Here is a 17,942-nt window from a genome sequence, read left to right on the forward strand (position 1 = left end):
CCAAGAGCCGGTGCAGACTCGATGGTCAAATGGCCTCCTTCTGCACTGTAAATTCTATGATAACAACATTAGCTAAAATATTTGTCCAATTGATTATTTTAGTTATACACATTAATTCTAATCTAGTTTATTAATTTGGTAAAGTATTGGAAACTACAGATTCTTAGCCTTGAAATTCACACACCATGTACGGGATTCTCCGATTCTGAGACTAAGATGCTGACGCAGAATTCGTAGAAATCCATGACAGCAAAACTGGCGCCGCACTTGGACCGATTCTGCTATTGCTGAGGGGCTAACTCAGGCACCACGTGGAACACAATCGATTCCAATGAGAAACGGTGCCGGATTCGCCAGTTTTGTGATTGACACTTCGGAGGCTGACAAGCTGTAGCTGAAAATACACAATTCACTCACCACATACATCAGCCCTGCCAACAAGATGGCAGTAAGACCCGCGGCCCCACGTTTCGTGACACAGAGCTCGAGACGCTCCTGGATGCCATGGAGGAGAGACGGATGACCTTGTCCTTTGGCCCGGAAAGGAGGCTGCCAGCCACCGATATTCCCTGTGCCAGGGCGCAGGTGTTAGAGCCCCCCCCCCCCCCCACAGTCCCTAATGCATCTAGTGGGCAGCAGGCTATCATGGTGGCACCATACCACCTGGGACACCTGAGCAGCAGCAGGACCCATCCAGGCCCAGTCTCCCCCGAAGACGCCCGCAAACGAGGACCCAGGTCACAGGGTGAGAATCACAGCAGGCCGCCTCCACTCCTGGTGTATTATCTTGGAACCCACCTAGACATAGCGTTAGGACCCGTAAGGCCAGAAAGTTAGACACCAGTTCAGCTGGCACAGATGCAGGGCACAGTTTAGTTATAGGGGCTAAAGCACATTTATGTATATATTTGTGCACATTAAACACCTGTTACCACTGTGATGGTACAGGTACGGCATGGTAGGGCAGTGGTTAGTACTGTTGCTTTACTGCACCAGGGTCCCAGGTTTGATTCCCGCTTGGGTCACTGTCTGTGCGGAGTCTGCACATTCTCCCTATACCTGCGTGGGTTTCTTCCGGGTGCTCCTGTTTCTTCCTACAAGTCCCGAAAGACGTGCTTGTTAGGTGAATTGGACATTATGAATTCTCCCTCAGTGTACCCGAACAGGCGCTGTATGTGGCGACTAGGGGATTTTCACAGTAACTTCATTGCAGTGTTAATGTAAGCCTACTTGTGACACTAATAAAGATTATTATAGCCAGCCTTGGTGCTCTGTCAGATGGGAGTGAGAGGTGGAATGGTCTGGCTGGCCAGAGTGGGGGTGGGGGTGTGGGGAGGGAATGGGCAGATGTTTTGGGTGGCCTGGGTCATGCAAACGATGTTTACTGTACGTGCATTCCGGAATGCATTGACACCCGCTATCGAGATGACGGAAAATTGCGAACCACTGTAGTCCTTAGGGATTTCTGCTCTGTCGTTTGGGTGAGATGTTGAACTGAGGCCTGCTGGGGTTGATGTAAAAGATCCCATGGCACTAATTTGAAGGGAAGTTATCCCACTGTGCTAGCCAATATCTAGCCCTGCATCACTATAACAGATTATCTGTTCATTATCACAGTGCTGAATGTAGAAGTTTGTTGTTTGCAACTGGCTGCTATATTTTCTACTTGACAACAGTGATTACATTTCAAAAGTAGTTTGTTGACTCAAAGTGATTTGAAATGTCCAGTGGCCATGGAACGCACTATATAAATGCAAGTCTTTCTTTCTTTTCTTCTGATCCTGACTTTCCACTCCTCTCGTTTACCCACACATTCACTCTCGGGCCCTGTGTTATCTTCAGTCGCTCCCCTCGCTCTTGATTGAGCTTGATTGACTCGGAAGTACTACCTTCATGATAAATAAATGGTTTTCAAAATGCATATTGAATAATTGTTTAGAAAGGAACTATCACAAATTTATGTAAAATTTAACTTAATAACAATTTTTATACAGGTGGGAGGCATATGGTATGAAATTGATAAGGAACTTAAGCGGGAAGCAGTCCACCCCATAAATCTAGACCTTGACAGCATGCATACTATTACGAAGCATTATGAGAATCTTGGTAGACAGGTAGCTCACCATCAAACTGATATACTTGAAAACCAACAAAAACATGATGTATTTGATGAAGAAAAAATGTATGCAGAGGTAAGTTGAGTTTTAATGAATTTGATATTTAATCAAATGTAATTGTTTATTATGAGTTTAGATAACTTTCCTAACTTTGTAAATGTCTGTTTAAATTTATTCTACAATTTGATTGGTGAATTATTCTTTTCTACATTTGAAAGATAATTTCCTCTGGTGCAATTGTATGCAAGACAGTTGGGAATTGGCATCCTATCCAATCTCACCAATTCTATTTGTGCCCAACGCAAGTTTTAAATTGCTCCCACATCAAATGTGGATCTGGAACAAAAAGTGATTTTTATCATGTGCTTAGCTTGTTCATAAAAAATGAGTGTTAAATGTTCTTCCTGGTTGACTGATAAGGCTGGTATTTCTTACCCATCACTAGTTGCCTTTCAAAAGCTTGTGGTAGACCTTCTTGTTGGACTGCTGCAATAATAATAATCGCTTATTGTCACACGTAGGCTTCAATTAAGTTACTGTGAAAAGCCCCTAAAGACTGAAAATAAGAGAATTTACTCCTCGAGCTTGCACCATCATTAAATATGATTAAATACAAAACTAGCCATTAATTTTAATCCCACTTTCCTACGGTCAGTGGACTTGCAGGTTACAGCACTTTCGATGCAGATTCAGGTATCTTGAAAATGAGTTGAATATTTCAGCCTGAACCACCAACTTAGGCAGTGAATTCCAGATGCCCAGTTTCTGCTCATGTTCTCTGTAATCCTACCAATCATCTTAAATCTATACCTCCGATAATTGACTCCTCAGCTAGGGGAAACAAGCCTGCCTCCTCTGTTCTAGGGGAAACAACCCTGGCATATCAAATCTCTTGCCCTTAACCCCACTTTCCATCCGGTTCCCCAGAACCCTTTACTCCCCTTTGGCTGAAGAATCTGTCTAGCTCACTCTTGAATATATTCAATGGTTCAGCCTCCAGCAGTTCTCTGGGATAGAGAAAGCCAAAGATTAATTTCCCTCTGAAAAAAGAAAATCCCCCTCTTCACCATCTTAAATAGCCGACACCATGGGCGGGATTATCCGACCCCCCGCCGGGTCGGAGAATCGCCGGGGGCGGCATGAATCCCGCCCCCGCCGGTTGCCAAATTCTCCGGCACCGGATATTCGGCGGGGGCGGCAATCACGCCGCGCTGGTTGGCGGGCCCCCCCCCGGCGATTCTCCGGCCCGCGATGGGCCGAAGTCCCGCCGCTGTCAACCCACGCCAGCCGGCGTGGATTGAACCATCTTTGGGACGGTGGGACACGGCGGCGCGGGCGGGCTCCGGGGTCTTGGGGCGATCTGGCCCGGGGGGGTGCCCCCACACAGCCTGGCCCGCGATCGGGGCCCACCGATCCGCGGGCGGGCCTGTGCCGTGGGGGCAGTCTTTTCCTTCCGCCTTCACCATGGTCTCCACCATGGCAGAGGCGGAAGAGACCCCCTCCACTGCGCATGTGCGGGGATGCCGTGAGCGGCCGCTGATGCTCCCGCGCATGCGCCGCCCGGCAAAGTCAGTTTCGCGCCAGCTGGCGGGGCACCAAAGGCCTTTCCCGCCAGCTGGCGGGGCGGAAATCAGTCCAGCTCGGGCCTAGCCCCTCAAGGTGAGGGCTCGGCCGCTCAAGATGCGGAGATTTCCGCACCTTTGGGGCAGCGCGATGCCGGACTGATTCGCGCCGTTTCGGGCGCCGGTCGGCGGACATCGCGCCGATATCGGAGAATCCCACCCCATATTCCGAAACTATGTAGCCCAGCTCTAGATTCTCCCACAAGGGGAAGCATCCTCTCAACAACTGCCCTGTCGACTTCCGGTTGCGGCTCTGCGGAGCTAAGCTGCACGATTCGGCAGCTCCCGCTATTACGGACTTTCGGGCTCATTGGAGGAGCCCCAACGGAATTTTTTCGAAGACAACCCGTGGGGAAAGGAAGAGAGAGATCCCCCTCCAACTTTTATGGACCGGACCAGAAGTGCAACGGCCAAACAAGCGGCATTGGAGCAGCGGGAGAAGCGAGGGAAAAAAAATCAAAATGGCGGCGGCCGGGGACAAAGCGGAGTTCGGGCCGGAGCTGCAGGAATTCATCAAGCGCTGCTTCGAGGAGCTGCGCAAGGAGATGCTGGCGCCTATGCTGGCGGTGATTGAAGGACCAGGTATTACCCAGAAGGCCCACGAGGTAAAGATCCAGGAGGTACAGAAAAGAGTCAGTGAGAATGAGGACGACCTCTTGGGCCTGGCGGTGAGAGTAGAGCAGCACGAGGCGCTACACAAGAGGTGGGCGGGAAGACTCGAAGACCTGGAGAACAGGTCGAGGAGATAGAATCTGCGGATCCTGGGTCTCCCAGAAGGAGTGGAGGGGGCCGATGCCGTGGCATACGTGGGCATGATGATCGGGGCGATGATGGGCTCAGAGGTCCCTTGGAGGTCGCTGAAGCTGGACGGAGCACACCGGGTGCTGGCGAGGAAGCCCAAGGCAAATGAGCCGCCAAGGGCGATGGTGGTGAGATTTCACCGGTTCACGGACAGAGAGAGGGTCCTGAAATGGGCCAAGAAGGAGCGGAGCAGTAAGTGGGACAATGCAGAGATCCGAATATACCCGGACTGGAGCACGGAGGTCGCAAAGCGGAGAGCGGGTTTCAAACGGGCCAAAGCGGTGTTGCACCGGAAAGGAGTGAAATTCGGAATGCTGCAGCCAGCGCGACTGTAGGTCACATACAAGGACCAACACTATTACTTTGAAACGCCTGAAGAGGCATGGACCTTCATACAAACCGAAAAGTTGGACTCAAACTGAGGGTTTGTGAGGGTGGGGGGGATGTTTGAGGTTTGATGTGTGATGGTTGTTGTATATAGGGGGTCAATCACGCACAGGAAATGTTACTCGGGCTGGGGGAGAGAGACAGGAGCTGCGCCAGCGGGGGCTGGGCAGGCTCTGGAAAGCGCGGGTTTTTTTCCCGCGCGCGGGGAGAAAGGCGGGAAGGGGAACGAAGGGACATATATTGATTGGGAGACTCCCACACGGGGAGGTCAAAGGGATGGCGGGGGAAGCCGGGGTCAGCAGGTGTCAGCTGACTTACGGGAGTGATATGTGGGGAGCAAAAAAGCTAGACAGGGGTCTAGCGGGGTGGAGGGAAGGGGGGGGGTGGAAAGGGTTGCTGCTGCACTGGCCGACAGGGAATGGGACACAGAAGAGGGGGTCGGGATGGGGGTCCCCCGGTTGGGGGACTGGAGGGTGAGGGAGACGCGGACACGGGAGTGGCCCAGAAAAGGAGATGGCTAGCCGGCGGGGGGGGGTGGGGGGGTGGGGGGCCTGAATGGGCCGGTGAAGAGGGCTCGAGTGTTCGCGCACTTAAAGGGACTGAAGGCAGACGTGGTTATGCTCCAAGAGACACACCTGAAGGTGGCGGACCAGGTCAGGTTAAGAAAGGGATGGGTAGGACAGGTATTTCACTCGGGACTGGACGCGAAGAATAGAGGGGTGGCAATATTGGTGGGAAAGCGTGTGTCATTTGAGGCCAAGACTATCGTAGTGGATAATGGAGGGAGATATGTGATGGTGAGTGGTAGGTTGCAAGGGACGTGGGTGGTGTTGGTAAATGTATACGCCCCGAACTGGGATGATGCTGGATTCATGAAGCGCATGTTGGGGCGCATTCCGGACCTGGAGATAGGAGGCCTGATAATGGGAGGGGACTTCAATACAGTGTTGGACCCAGCACTGGACCGCTCCAGATCAAGGACTGGAAAGAGGCCAGCGGCGGCCAATGTGCTTAGGGGGTTTATGGATGAGATGGGGGGAGTGGACCCATGGAGGTTTGCAAGACCGCAGGCCAGGGAATTTTCTTTCTTCTCCCATGTGCACAAAGCCTACTCCCGGATAGATTTTTTTGTTCTGGGCAGGGGCGCTCATCCCGAGGGTGTAGGGGACAGAGTATTCGGCCATAGTCGTCTCGGATCACGCCCCGCACTGGGTGGAACTGGGGCTGGGAGTGGAGAGGGACCAATGCCCGATGTGGCGGCTGGATGTGGGACTGCTGGCAGATGAGGTGGTGTGTGGGAAGGTGAGGGGGTGTATAGAAAGGTACTTGGAGGCCAACGACAACGGGGAGGTGCGGGTGGGGGTGGTATGGGAGGCGTTGAAGGCGGTGATCAGGGGAGAGCTAATCTCCATCAGGACTCATAGGGAGAAGACAGAGGGCATGGAAAGGGAGAGGTTGGTGGGGGAGATTTTGAGAGTGGACAGGAGCTACGCAGAGGCCCCGGAGGGGAGATTACTTGGGGAAAGACGACGGCTCCAGACGGAGTTTGACCTGTTGACCACAGGGAAGGCGGAGGCACAGTGGAGGAAGGCGCAGGGGGCGACCTACGAGTATGGGGAAAAGGCTAGTCGGATGCTGGCACACCAGCTCCGTAAGAGGACGGTAGCAAGGGAAATAGGGGGAGTCAAAGATGGAAGGGGAGCCACGGTTCGGAGTGTGACGAAAATAAACAAGGTATTCAAGGCCTTTTATGAAGAGCTGTACAGATCCCAGCCCCCAGCGGGGGAAGAGGGGATGAGTCGATTCCTAGACCAACTGAGATTCCCGAGGGTGGAGGAGCAAGAGGTGGCTGGTTTGGGGGCACCAATTGGGTTTGAGGAGCTGAGCAAAGGTTTGGGGAGTATGCAGGCGGGGAAGGCCCCGGGACCGGACGGGTTTCCGGTGGAGTTCTACAGGAAGTACGTAGACCTGTTGGCCCTGGTACTAGTGAGGACCTTTAATGAGGCAAGAGAGGAGGGGACCCTGCCCCCGACAATGTCGGAAGCGACAATTTCTTTGATGCTAAAGCGGGACAAGGACTCACTGCAATGTGGATCATACAGGCCGATCTCGCTCCTCAATGTGGATGCTAAGTTGTTGGCAAAAGTGCTGGCCATGAGGATCGAGGACTGTGTCCCGGGGGTGATCCACGAGGACCAGACGGGATTCGTAAAGGGCAGGCAATTAAACACTCATGTGCAGCGGCTCTTAAACGTGATAATGATGCCATCGGAGGAGGGAGAGGCAGAGATAGTGGCAGCTATGGATGCGGAGAAGGCCTTTGACCGAGTAGAGTGGGAGTACCTCTGGGAGGTGCTGCGTAGGTTTGGGTTCGGGGGAGGGTTTATCAGTTGGGTTAAGCTCCTTTACAGAGCCCCGGTGGCGAGTGTAGTGACGAACCGGCGGAGGTCGGAGTACATAGAACATAGAAAATACAGCACAGAACAGGCCCTTCAGCCCACGATGTTGTGCCGAACCTTTGTCCTAGATTAATCATAGATTATCATTGAATTTACAGTGCAGAAGGAGGCCATTCGGCCCCCTGAGTCTGCACCGGCCCTTGGAAAGAGCACCCTACCCAAACTCAACACCTCCACCCAACACCAAGGGCAATTTGGATATTAAGGGCAATTTATCATTGGCCAATTCACCTAACCCGCACATCTTTGGACTGTGGGAGGAAACCGGAGCACCTGGAGGAAACCCACGCAGACACGGGGAGGACGTGCAGACTCCGCACAGACAGTGACCCAAGCCGGAATCGAACCTGGGACCCTGGAGCTGTGAAGCAATTGTGCTATCCACAATGCTACCATGCTGCCCTTAAGAACAAATAAATCTACACTATATCATTTTACTGTAATCCATGTACCTATCCAATAGCTGCTTGAAGGTCCCTAATGTTTCTGACTCAACTACTTCCACAGGCAGTGCATTCCATGCCCCCACTACTCTCTGGGTAAAGAACCTACCTTTGATATCCGTCCTATATCTTCCACCTTTCACTTTAAATTTATGTCCCCTTGTAATGGTTTGTTCCACCCGGGGAAAAAGTCTCTGACTGTCTACTCTATCTATTCCCCTGATCATCTTATAAACCTCTATCAAGTCGCCCCTCATCCTTCTCCGTTCTAATGAGAAAAGGCCTAGCACCCTCAACCTTTCCTCGTAAGACCTACTCTCCATTCCAGGCAACATCCTGGTAAATCTTCTTTGCACCTTTTCCAAAGCTTCCACATCCTTCCTAAAATGAGGCGACCAGAACTGTACACAGTACTCCAAATGTGGCCTTACCAAAGTTTTGTACAGCTGCATCATCACCTCACGGCTCTTAAATTCAATCCCTCTGTTAATGAATGCGAGCACACCATAGGCCTTCTTCACAGCTCTATTCACTTGAGTGGCAACTTTCAAAGATGTATGAACATAGACCCCAAGATCTCTCTGCTCCTCCACATTGCCAAGAACTCTACCGTTAACCCTGTATTCCGCATTCATATTTGTCCTTCCAAAATGGACAACCTCACACTTTTCAGGGTTAAACTCCATCTGCCACTTCTCAGCCCAGCTCTGCATCCTATCTATGTCTCTTTGCAGCCGACAACAGCCCTCCTTACTATCCACAACTCCACCAATCTTCGTATCGTCTGCAAATTTACTGACCCACCCTTCAACTCCCTCATCCAAGTCATTAATGAAAATCACAAACAGCAGAGGACCCAGAACTGATCCCTGCGGTACGCCACTGGTAACTGGGATCCAGGCTGAATATTTGCCATGCACCACCACTCTCTGACTTCTATCGGTTAGCCAGTTCGTTATCCAACTGGCCAAATTTCCCACTATCCCATGCCTCCTTACTTTCTGCATAAGCCTACCATGGGGAACTTTATCAAATGCCTTACTAAAATCCATGTACACTACATCCACTGCTTTACCTTCATCCACATGCTTGGTCACCTCCTCAAAGAATTCAATAAGATTTGTAAGGCAAGACCTACCCCTCACAAATCCGTGCTGACTATCCCTAATCAAGCAGTGTCTTTCCAGATGCTCAGAAATCCTATCAGTACCCTTTCCATTACTTTGCCTACCACCGAAGTAAGACTAACTGGCCTGTAATTCCCAGGGTTATCCCTAGTTCCTTTTTTGAACAGGGGCACGACATTCGCCACTCTCCAATCCCCTGGTACCACCCCTGTTGACAGTGAGGACGAAAAGATCATTGCCAACGGCTCTGCAATTTCATCTCTTGCTTCCCATAGAATCCTTGGATATATCCCGTCAGGCCCGGGGGACTTGTCTATCCTCAAGTTTTTCCAAATGCCCAACACATCTTCCTTCCTAACAAGTATTTCCTCGAGCTTACCAATCTGTTTCACACTGTCCTCTCCAACAATATCGCCCCTCTCATTTGTAAATACAGAAGAAAAGTACTCGTTCAAGACCTCTCCTATCTCTTCAGACTCAATACACAATCTCCCGCTACTGTCCTTGATCGGACCTACCCTCGCTCTAGTCATTCTCATATTTCTCACATATGTGTAAAAGGCCTTGGGGTTTTCCTTGATCCTACCCGCCAAAGATTGTTCATGCCCTCTCTTAGCTCTCCTAATCCCTTTCTTCAGTTCCCTCCTAGCTATCTTGTATCCCTCCAATGCCCTGTCTGAACCTTGTTTCCTCATCCTTACATAAGTCACCTTTTTCCTCTTAACAAGACATTCAACCTCTCTTGTCAACCATGGTTCCCTCACTCGACCATCTCTTCCCTGCCTGACAGGGACATACATATCAAGGACACGTAGCACCTGTTCCTTGAACAAGTTCCACATTTCACTTGTGTCCTTCCCTGCCAGCCTATGTTCCCAACTTATGCACTTCAATTCTTGTCTGACAACATCGTATTTACCCTTCCCCCAATTGTATACCTTGCCCTGTTGCACGTACCTATCCCTCTCCATTACTAAAGTGAAAGTCACAGAATTGTGGTCACTATCTCCAAAATGCTCCCCCACTAACAAATCTATCACTTGCCCTGGTTCATTACCCAGTACTAAATCCAATATTGCCCCTCCTCTGGTCGGACAATCTACATACTGTGTTAGAAAAGCTTCCTGGACAGTTTCCACTCAATATTTGGGAAGTTAAAGTCGCCCATGACTACTGCCCTATGACTTCTGCACCTTTCCAAAATCTGTTTCCCAATCTGTTCCTCCACACCTCTGCTACTATTGGGGGGCCTATAGAAAACTCCTAACAAGGTGACTGCTCCTTTCCTATTTCTGACTTCAACCCATACTACCTCAATAGGGTGATACTCCTCGAACTGCCTTTCTGCAGCTGTTATACTATCTCTAATTAATAATGCCACCCCCCCACCTCTTTTACCACCCTCCCTAATCTTATTGAATCATCTATAACCAGGGACCTCCAACAACCATTTCTGCCCCTCTTCTATCCAAGTTTCCGTGATGGCCACCACATCGTAGTCCCAAGTACCGATCCATGCCTTAAGTTCACCCACCTTATTCCTGATGCTTCTTGCGTTGAAGTATACACACTTCAACCCATCTCCGTGCCTGCAAGTACTCTCCTTTGCCAGTGTTCCCTTCCCCACTGCCTCATTACACGCATTGGCGTCCTGAATATCGGCTGTACGTTCGGCTGGACCGAGGAACGAGGCAGGGATGCCCCCTGTCCCCCTGTTGTTTGCATTGGCGATCGAACCCTTGGCCATGTCATTGAGGGAGTCTAATAAATGGAGGGGGGTGGTCCGAGGGGGAAAAGAGCATCGGGTGTCGCTATATGCGGATGACCTGTTGTTGTACATGGCGGATCCAGTGGAGGGGATGGTGGAGGTCATGCAGACTCTAAGGGAGTTTGGGGAGTTTTCGGGCTATAAGGTCAATGTAGGGAAGAGTGAGCTCTTTGTATTACAGGCAGGGGACCAAGAAAGAGGGATAGGAGACCTACCGCTGAGGAGGGCGGAGGGGAGCTTTCGGTATCTGGGGATCCAGATAGCCAGGAGTTGGGGGGCCCTACATAAACTGAATCTGACGAGGTTGGTGGAGCAAATGGAGGAGGACTTCAAAAGATGGGACATGTTACCGCTCTCGGTGGCGGGTCGAGTGCAGTCGGTCAAAATGGTGGTCCTCCCGAGGTTTCTGTTTGTGTTTCAGTGCCTTCCCATCGTGATCACCAAGGCCTTTTTCAAGAGAGTAGGTAGGAGTATAATGGCGTTTGTGTGGGCGAATAGGACCCCGAGGGTAAGGAGAGGGTTCCTGGAACTAAGTGGGGACCGAGGAGGGTTGGCGTTGCCAAACCTAGGGAGCTACTACTGGGCAGCAAATGTGGCGATGATCCGCAAGTGGGTGATGGAGAGAGAGGGGGAGCATGGAAGAGGATGGAGATGGCGTCCTGTAAAGGAATGAGCCTGGGGGCGTTGGTGACGGCACCGCTGCCGCTCTCGCCAACAAGGTACACCACGAGTCCGGTGGTGGCGGCAACACTAAGGATCTGGGGCCAGTGGAGATGGCACAGGGGTGCAATGGGAGCCTCGATGTGGTCCCCGATCAGGGGTAACCACCGGTTTGTCCCAGGGAGGATGGACGGGGGGTTCCAGAGCTGGCATCGGGCGGGGATTAGAAGAACGGGACGTTTGCGAGCCTAGGGGCACTGGAGGAGAAGTTTGAGATACCCCCGGGAAATGCTTTTAGGTATATGCAGGTGAGGGCGTTTGTGAGTTGCTGGCTAAGATGTTGGCGATTCATTTGGAGCCCTGCCTGCCGGAGGTGATTTTGGAGGAGCAGACAGGACTTGTTCAGAGATGGCAGTTGTCGGCCAACTTTAGGAGGTTGTTGAACGTGGTGTTGATATCCTCCTCAGTGACCGAACCAGGGGTGATTATTTCAATGGAAGCAGAAAAGGCATTAGATAGGTTTGAGTCGGGATATCTCTTCGAGATTCTGGGGCGGTTTGACTTTGAGCCATAATTCATATCTTGGATTAGGCTTTTGTGTAGGGCCCCCACTGCGAGTGTTCATACTGATCCTCTGAGCCCAGGGTACTTTCAGCTGAACAGTGGTACAAGGCAGTTTTGCCCATTATCTCTGTTGTAGTTTGCTTTAGCGATTGAGCCGCTGTCCATTGCGCTGAGGTAATCTACCAGCTGGAGGGGAATAGAGCGTGGCGGGAGGGAACATAGGGGGCAGGATTCTCTCAGCCCGGGACCAGGCCGGAGAATCGCCACGGCCGGCGCGAATCGCGCCACCCCACCCCGACACCGGGACGCGATTCTTCGCAGAGCTCTACAGGGCCCCCCCCAGGCGATTCTCGGCCCGGAATGGGCCGGCGCCATTCTAATCTGCTCTTAGCCGGCGGGACCACGGCGTGGAAGGGTCCGGGAGCAGCCTGTGGGGGTAGGGGGGATTCGACCCCGGGGAGGGCCTCCGTTGTGGCCTGGCCCGCGATCGGTATCGGCGGGCCAGCCTCTCGGGCTGGGGGCCTTTTTTCTTCCGCGCTGGCCCCTGTAGCCCTGTGCCAAGTTGCGTCGGGGCCGGAGCGGAGAAGGGAGCCACTGCGCATGCGCGCGTTGGCGCCAGTGCCGCTGCGAATGCGCGGACCCCGCGGCGCCCAGCTGACGCCGGGATCAGCAGCTGGAGTGGTGTGGGTCGCTCCAGTACCGTGCTGGCCCCCTGTATGGGCAAGAATTGCTTATCCTGAGGCCATGTTGACGCCGTCGGGAAACGCGATGGCGTTTCCAACAGCATCCACACTTTGCCTCAGGATCAGAGAATCCCGCCCAGGGTGTCCTTATATGCGGACGATTTGCTGTTATACATCATGGACCCAATCTCCAATGTGGAGGAGATAATGGAGGTGCTCAGGAAGTTTGGCTCCTTTTCAGGGTATAAATTAAACCAGGTCGTGAGTAAATGTAATATTTGTCCTTTGAACTCCCCGGAGAGGGGAGCAGATCTGGGGAGGCTACCGTTACGTCCATCCAGGACAAATTTCCATGATTTGTGGCCCATGATTGGGCCTCGCTCCATAAACCTAACTTGGCCAATCTGGTGGATGGGGTGAAGGTTGATTTGAAGAGATGGGATGCCCTTCCTCTGACCTTGCTGGGAAGAGTACAGATGGTGAAGGTGAATATTCTCCCAAGGTTTTTGTTTCTGTTCCAGTGCCTCCCAGTCTTTGTTTTGAAGGCTTTCTGTGGCAGCTCATTCCTCAGGTGAATGCGCTCCAAAAGTTAGTGATTGAAAACAAACCTGTTGGACTTTAACCTGGTGTTGTAAGTCTTCTTACTGCGCCCACCCCAGTCCAACGCCGGCATCTCCACATCATGTCTTTGGTAGGGTCAATGAAGTTAATACATCCTTTTGTTGTGGCAGGTGATGCGCAATCAATTACACTCAAGACAAAGTGATTTCATAACTGAAGGCTTTAATCTACTAGAACTTGTTCCCCAGCAGCTTCGGTACAGAAAGTGAAGGCTGCTGGGACGGCACCGTTTCTTATACTCCGTCTGTCAGGGCGGAGCTACGTAACAACAGCCAATGGTAGACTCCTGGGTCTAACCAATGGTCAACAGCCTCTTAGGTACCGCAATACTTGGTACTACCACATTCACCCCCTGTTAAAAAAGAGTCCGGCGGGTGTGGTGGCCAGTGGTAACAGTCGCCTTTAACATGGCATGATCAGGTATGGAGGTACCGTGGTGTCGAGGATATGTACAAAGTGCTCGTTCACAGTTAAGGTCACAGCGAAGCAATCAGTCGATCGGGTGGCCTGGTCGTCCTTCTGGAGCGTCTGGGCTTCGCTGGTGATTCTGGTGGGGGTCCCGGTGGTTGCGACTCCGGGAGCGTGGTTTCGGCCTCCCTGGCAGCTTCGTCACCCCTAGGCGGCGCTGTTGGGGCAAACGGTTGACACGGGCCTGTAGGGGGCGTTGGTGGGTGGGCAGGCCTAGGCAGGAGCGGCGGGAGTATTGACCCCTCTCTCTGCTGTGGGGGGGGGGGGTAATGGTTCGGGTGCGCGTGGGGTTCCGGCGGGCGCCAGGTCCCGAAGGGAGACTGGATCTTGCCGGCCGTCAGAGAACGCCACATAGGCGACTGGGGGTTAGCGTGCAGCAGGTGGACCCTCTCGACCAACGGGTCCGACTTGTGTGCCCGCACGTGCTTCCGAAGCAGGATGGGTCCGGGTGTCGCTAGCCAGGTTGGGAGCGAGGTCCCGGAGGAGGACTTCCTGGGGAAAACAAGGAGACGTTCATGAGGTATCTGATTTGTGGTTGTACAGAGCAGTGACCGGATGGCGTGGAGGGCGATCGGGAGGACTTCTTGCCAGTGGGAGACTGGGAGATTCCTGGACCGTAGGGCCAGTAGAACAGTCTTCCAGACCGTTCCGTTCTCCCTCTCCACCTGTCCGTTTCCCCGGGGGTTGTAACTGGTCGTCCTGCTCGAGGCGATACCCTTGCTGAGCAGGAATTGACCCAGTTCGTCACTCATAAAGGAGGACCCCCTATCACTGTGTATGTACGCGGGGAAACTGAACAGTGTAAAGATACCCTGGAGGGCCTTGATGACGGTGGTTGTGGTCATGTCTGGGCAGGGGATGGCGAATGGGAACCGGGAGTACTCGTTAATCACGTTCAGGAAATACGTGTTGTGGTCGGTGGATGGTAGGGGGCCTTTGAAATCCATGCTGAGGCGTTCAAAGGGACGGGAAGCCTTTATCAAGGTGCGCAATCAATTACAATCAAGACAAAGTGATTTCATAACTGAAGGCTTTAATCTACTAGAACTTGTTCCCCAGCAGCTTTGGTACAGAAAGTGAAGGCTGCTGGGACGGCACCGTTTCTTATACTCCGTCTGTCAGGGCGGAGCTACGTAACAACAGCCAATGGTAGACTCCTGGGTCTAACCAATGGTCATCAGCCTCTTAGGTACCGCAATACTTGGTACTACCACATTCACTCTGGCCGGTAGAACTGCGGTTTGCACTCTGCGCAGATTTGGCAGTCCCTGGTGACTGCCCTGACCTCCTCGATGGAGTAGAGCGGGTTGCAGGTCTTGATGAAGTGGAAGAAACGAGTGACCCCCGGGTGGCAGAGGTCCTCATGGAGAGCTCGGAGGCGGTCCACTTGTGCAGTGGCACAAGTGCCGCGGGACAGGGCATCAGGCGGCTCGTTTAGCTTCCCAGGACGGTACAAGATCTCATAGTTGAAGGTGGAGAGTTCTATCCTCCAGCGCAAGATCTTGTCGTTTTTAATCTTGCCCCGCTGTGCATTATCGAACATGAAGGCAACCGACAGTTGGTCCGTGAGGAGAGTGAATCTCCTGATGGCGAAGTAATGCCTCCAATGCCTCACAGCTTCTACTATGGCTTGTGCCTCTTTTTCGACCAATGAATGGCAAATTTCGGAAGCATGGAGGGTACGGGAGAAGAAAGCCACGGGTCTCCCCGCTTGGTTGAGGGTGGCCGCCAGAACTACGTCGGACGCATCGCTCTCGACCTGGAAGGAGAGGGAGTCGTCGACGGCTCGCATCGTGGCCTTTGCAATGTCTGCTTTGATGCGGCTGAAGGCCTGGCGGGCCTCCGTCGACAGGGGGAAGATTGTGGACTGGATTAGGGGTCGGGCTTTGTCTGCGTAGTTGGGGACCCACTGTGCGTAATAGCTGAAAAACCCGAGGCAGCGCATCATGGCCTTGGGGCAGTGAGGGAGGGGGAACTCCATGAGGGGGCGCATGCGCTCAGGGTCGGGGCCTATGACTCCATTTCACACTACGTAGCCTAGAATGGCTAGACGGTCGGTGCTAAACACGCATTTATCCTTATTGTATGTCAGGTTAAGGATTTTCGCGGTCTGGAGAAATTTGCGGAGGTTGGTGTCGTGGTCTTGCTGGTCATGGCCGCAGATGGTGACGTTATTCAGATACGGGAACGTTGCGCGTAAGCCGTACCGGTCAACCATTCGGTCCATCTCTCCTTGGAAGACCGAGACCCCATTAGTGACACCAAAGGGAACTCTTAAAAATTGATAGAGCCGCCCATCTGCTTCGAAGGCAGTGTACTTGCGGTCACTATTACGGAGGGGTAGCTGGTGGTAGGCGGACTTGAAATCCACCATGGAGAAAACCTTGTGTTGTGCGATCCTGTTTACCAGGTCGGCTATACGGGGGAGAGGGTACGCGTCCAGCTGCGTAAACCTGTTGATGGTCTGGCTGTAGTCAATGACCTCCTATGCTTCTCCCCGGTCTTTACCACCACTACTTGAGCTCTCCAGGGGCTGTTGCTCGCTTCGATGACCCCTTCCCCCAGCAGCCTTTGGACCTCTGACCTGATGAAGGTCCGGCCCTGGGCACTGTACCGCCTGCTCCTGGTGGCGACGGGTTTGCAATCCGGGTGAGGTTCGCAAACAGGGAAGGCGGGTCGACCTTAAGGGTCGCGAGGCCGCAGACAGTAAGGGGAGGTATAGGGCCGCCGAATTTAAAGGTTAGGCTTTGCAAATGGCATTGGAAGTCCAGCCCCAGGAGGGTTGCCGCGCAGAGGTGCAGCAGGACATACAGGCGGAAATTGTCGAATTTCCTGCCTTGGACAGCGAGGTTCACTAGGCAGAACCCCTTTATCTCCACCGAATGTGACCCGGAGACATGGGAGATCCTTTGGTTTACAGGGTGGGTTACAAGTGAACAGCGCCTTACCGTGTCGGGGTGAACAAAGCTTTTCGTGCTCCCAGAGTCAATCAGGCAAGACGTCTCGTAGCCGTTGATGAAGACCGTCGTTGTAGCTGTTGCGAGTGTCCGGGATCGACTTTAGTCCAGTGTCACCGAGGCCAGATGAAGCAGTTGCGAGTTCTGATCGGGCAGCGAATAGCCGGCCCTGCTGGGGGCCTGGAGCCCCATCCAAGATGGCGTCACCCATGGGTGGCACATGGTATCCGGGGATGAACAAGATGGCGGCGGCGATGGATAAAATGGCGGCGCCCACCCGTCCAGCGTGGTGTCCGGGGGGCAAGATGGCCGCGCCTGTGGGTCGCACGTGGCCATCGGATAGGGGAGTGGCGGTGAGCGCTGGCCAGTCGGGGCCTGAAGGGGGGTTTGCCGCGGCGGTCCAGAGTCGCTGGAGACCACGGCCACGGCACGGGCCTGGCAGACACCACAAAGTGGCCATTCTTGCCACACCCTTTGCAGGCGGCGTTGCGGGCCGGGCAGCGCGGGCGGGGATGATTCACCTGCCCGCAGAAGAAACAGCGGTGCCCGGTGGCATTAGCGGGCCGTCTCGTAGCGCAGGCCTGTGGGGTCAGGGGGAGGTCTGTGGGGCTGCCGCTGCGTGGTGCCACCGTGCGGTCGAGTGCATAGGACTGCGCGTTTTTGTCGGCAACGTCCATGGACCCTGCCAGGGCCCGTGCTTCTCTAAGTCCCAGGGTGTCCCTTTCTAGGAGTCTTCGGCGGATATCTGAGGAGCTCATACCTGCTACGAAAGCATCGCTGATTAAAAGTTCCGTGTGCTCGATCCCCGAAACTTGCGGGCAGCCACAGTTTCGGCCCAGCTCCGGTAGCGCCCGGTAGAAATCTTCCAACGATTCCCCGGGGCTTTGCCGTCTCGTTGCAAGCAGGTGACGTACGTAGACCTGATTTACAGGGCAGATATAATGTCCTTCTAACAGTTCAATCGCGGCATCATAGTTCTCCGCCTCCTCGATAAGGGTGTGGATCCCAGGGCTGACCCTTGAGTGCAGGAAATGCATTTTCTGTCCTTCTGAGGGGGTGCCTCCGACCGTCTCGAGGTAGCCTTTAAAGCACGGCAGCCAGTGTTTAAATATTGCAGCCGTGTTCTCCGCGTGGGGGCTGAGTTGAAGACACTCCGGTTTGATGCGGAGATCCATCCTTCCAGCTTAAGTCGAGTAGATTAAATTGATGCGCAATCAATTACACTCAAGGCGAAGTGATTTCATAACTGAAGGCTTTAATCTACT

At 53.1% G+C, this 17,942-nt stretch overlaps 1 protein-coding gene across 2 annotated transcripts in view; it reads left to right on the forward strand.

Annotated features, from left to right (window-relative positions):
• Window positions 1–17,942, forward strand: part of LOC140424932 (cilia- and flagella-associated protein 69-like) — a 186,983-nt gene that overhangs the window by 159,074 nt on the left and 9,967 nt on the right. For both annotated transcript variants that reach the window (XM_072508615.1, XM_072508616.1), the window contains one exon: window positions 1,995–2,192. In XM_072508615.1, the coding sequence (XP_072364716.1) occupies window positions 1,995–2,192 (198 nt within the window). The remainder of the gene's footprint in view (window positions 1–1,994; window positions 2,193–17,942) is intronic.

Source organism: Scyliorhinus torazame, chromosome 6, assembly GCF_047496885.1.
Source record: "Scyliorhinus torazame isolate Kashiwa2021f chromosome 6, sScyTor2.1, whole genome shotgun sequence".
NCBI classification, from domain to species: Eukaryota; Metazoa; Chordata; class Chondrichthyes; order Carcharhiniformes; family Scyliorhinidae; genus Scyliorhinus; species Scyliorhinus torazame.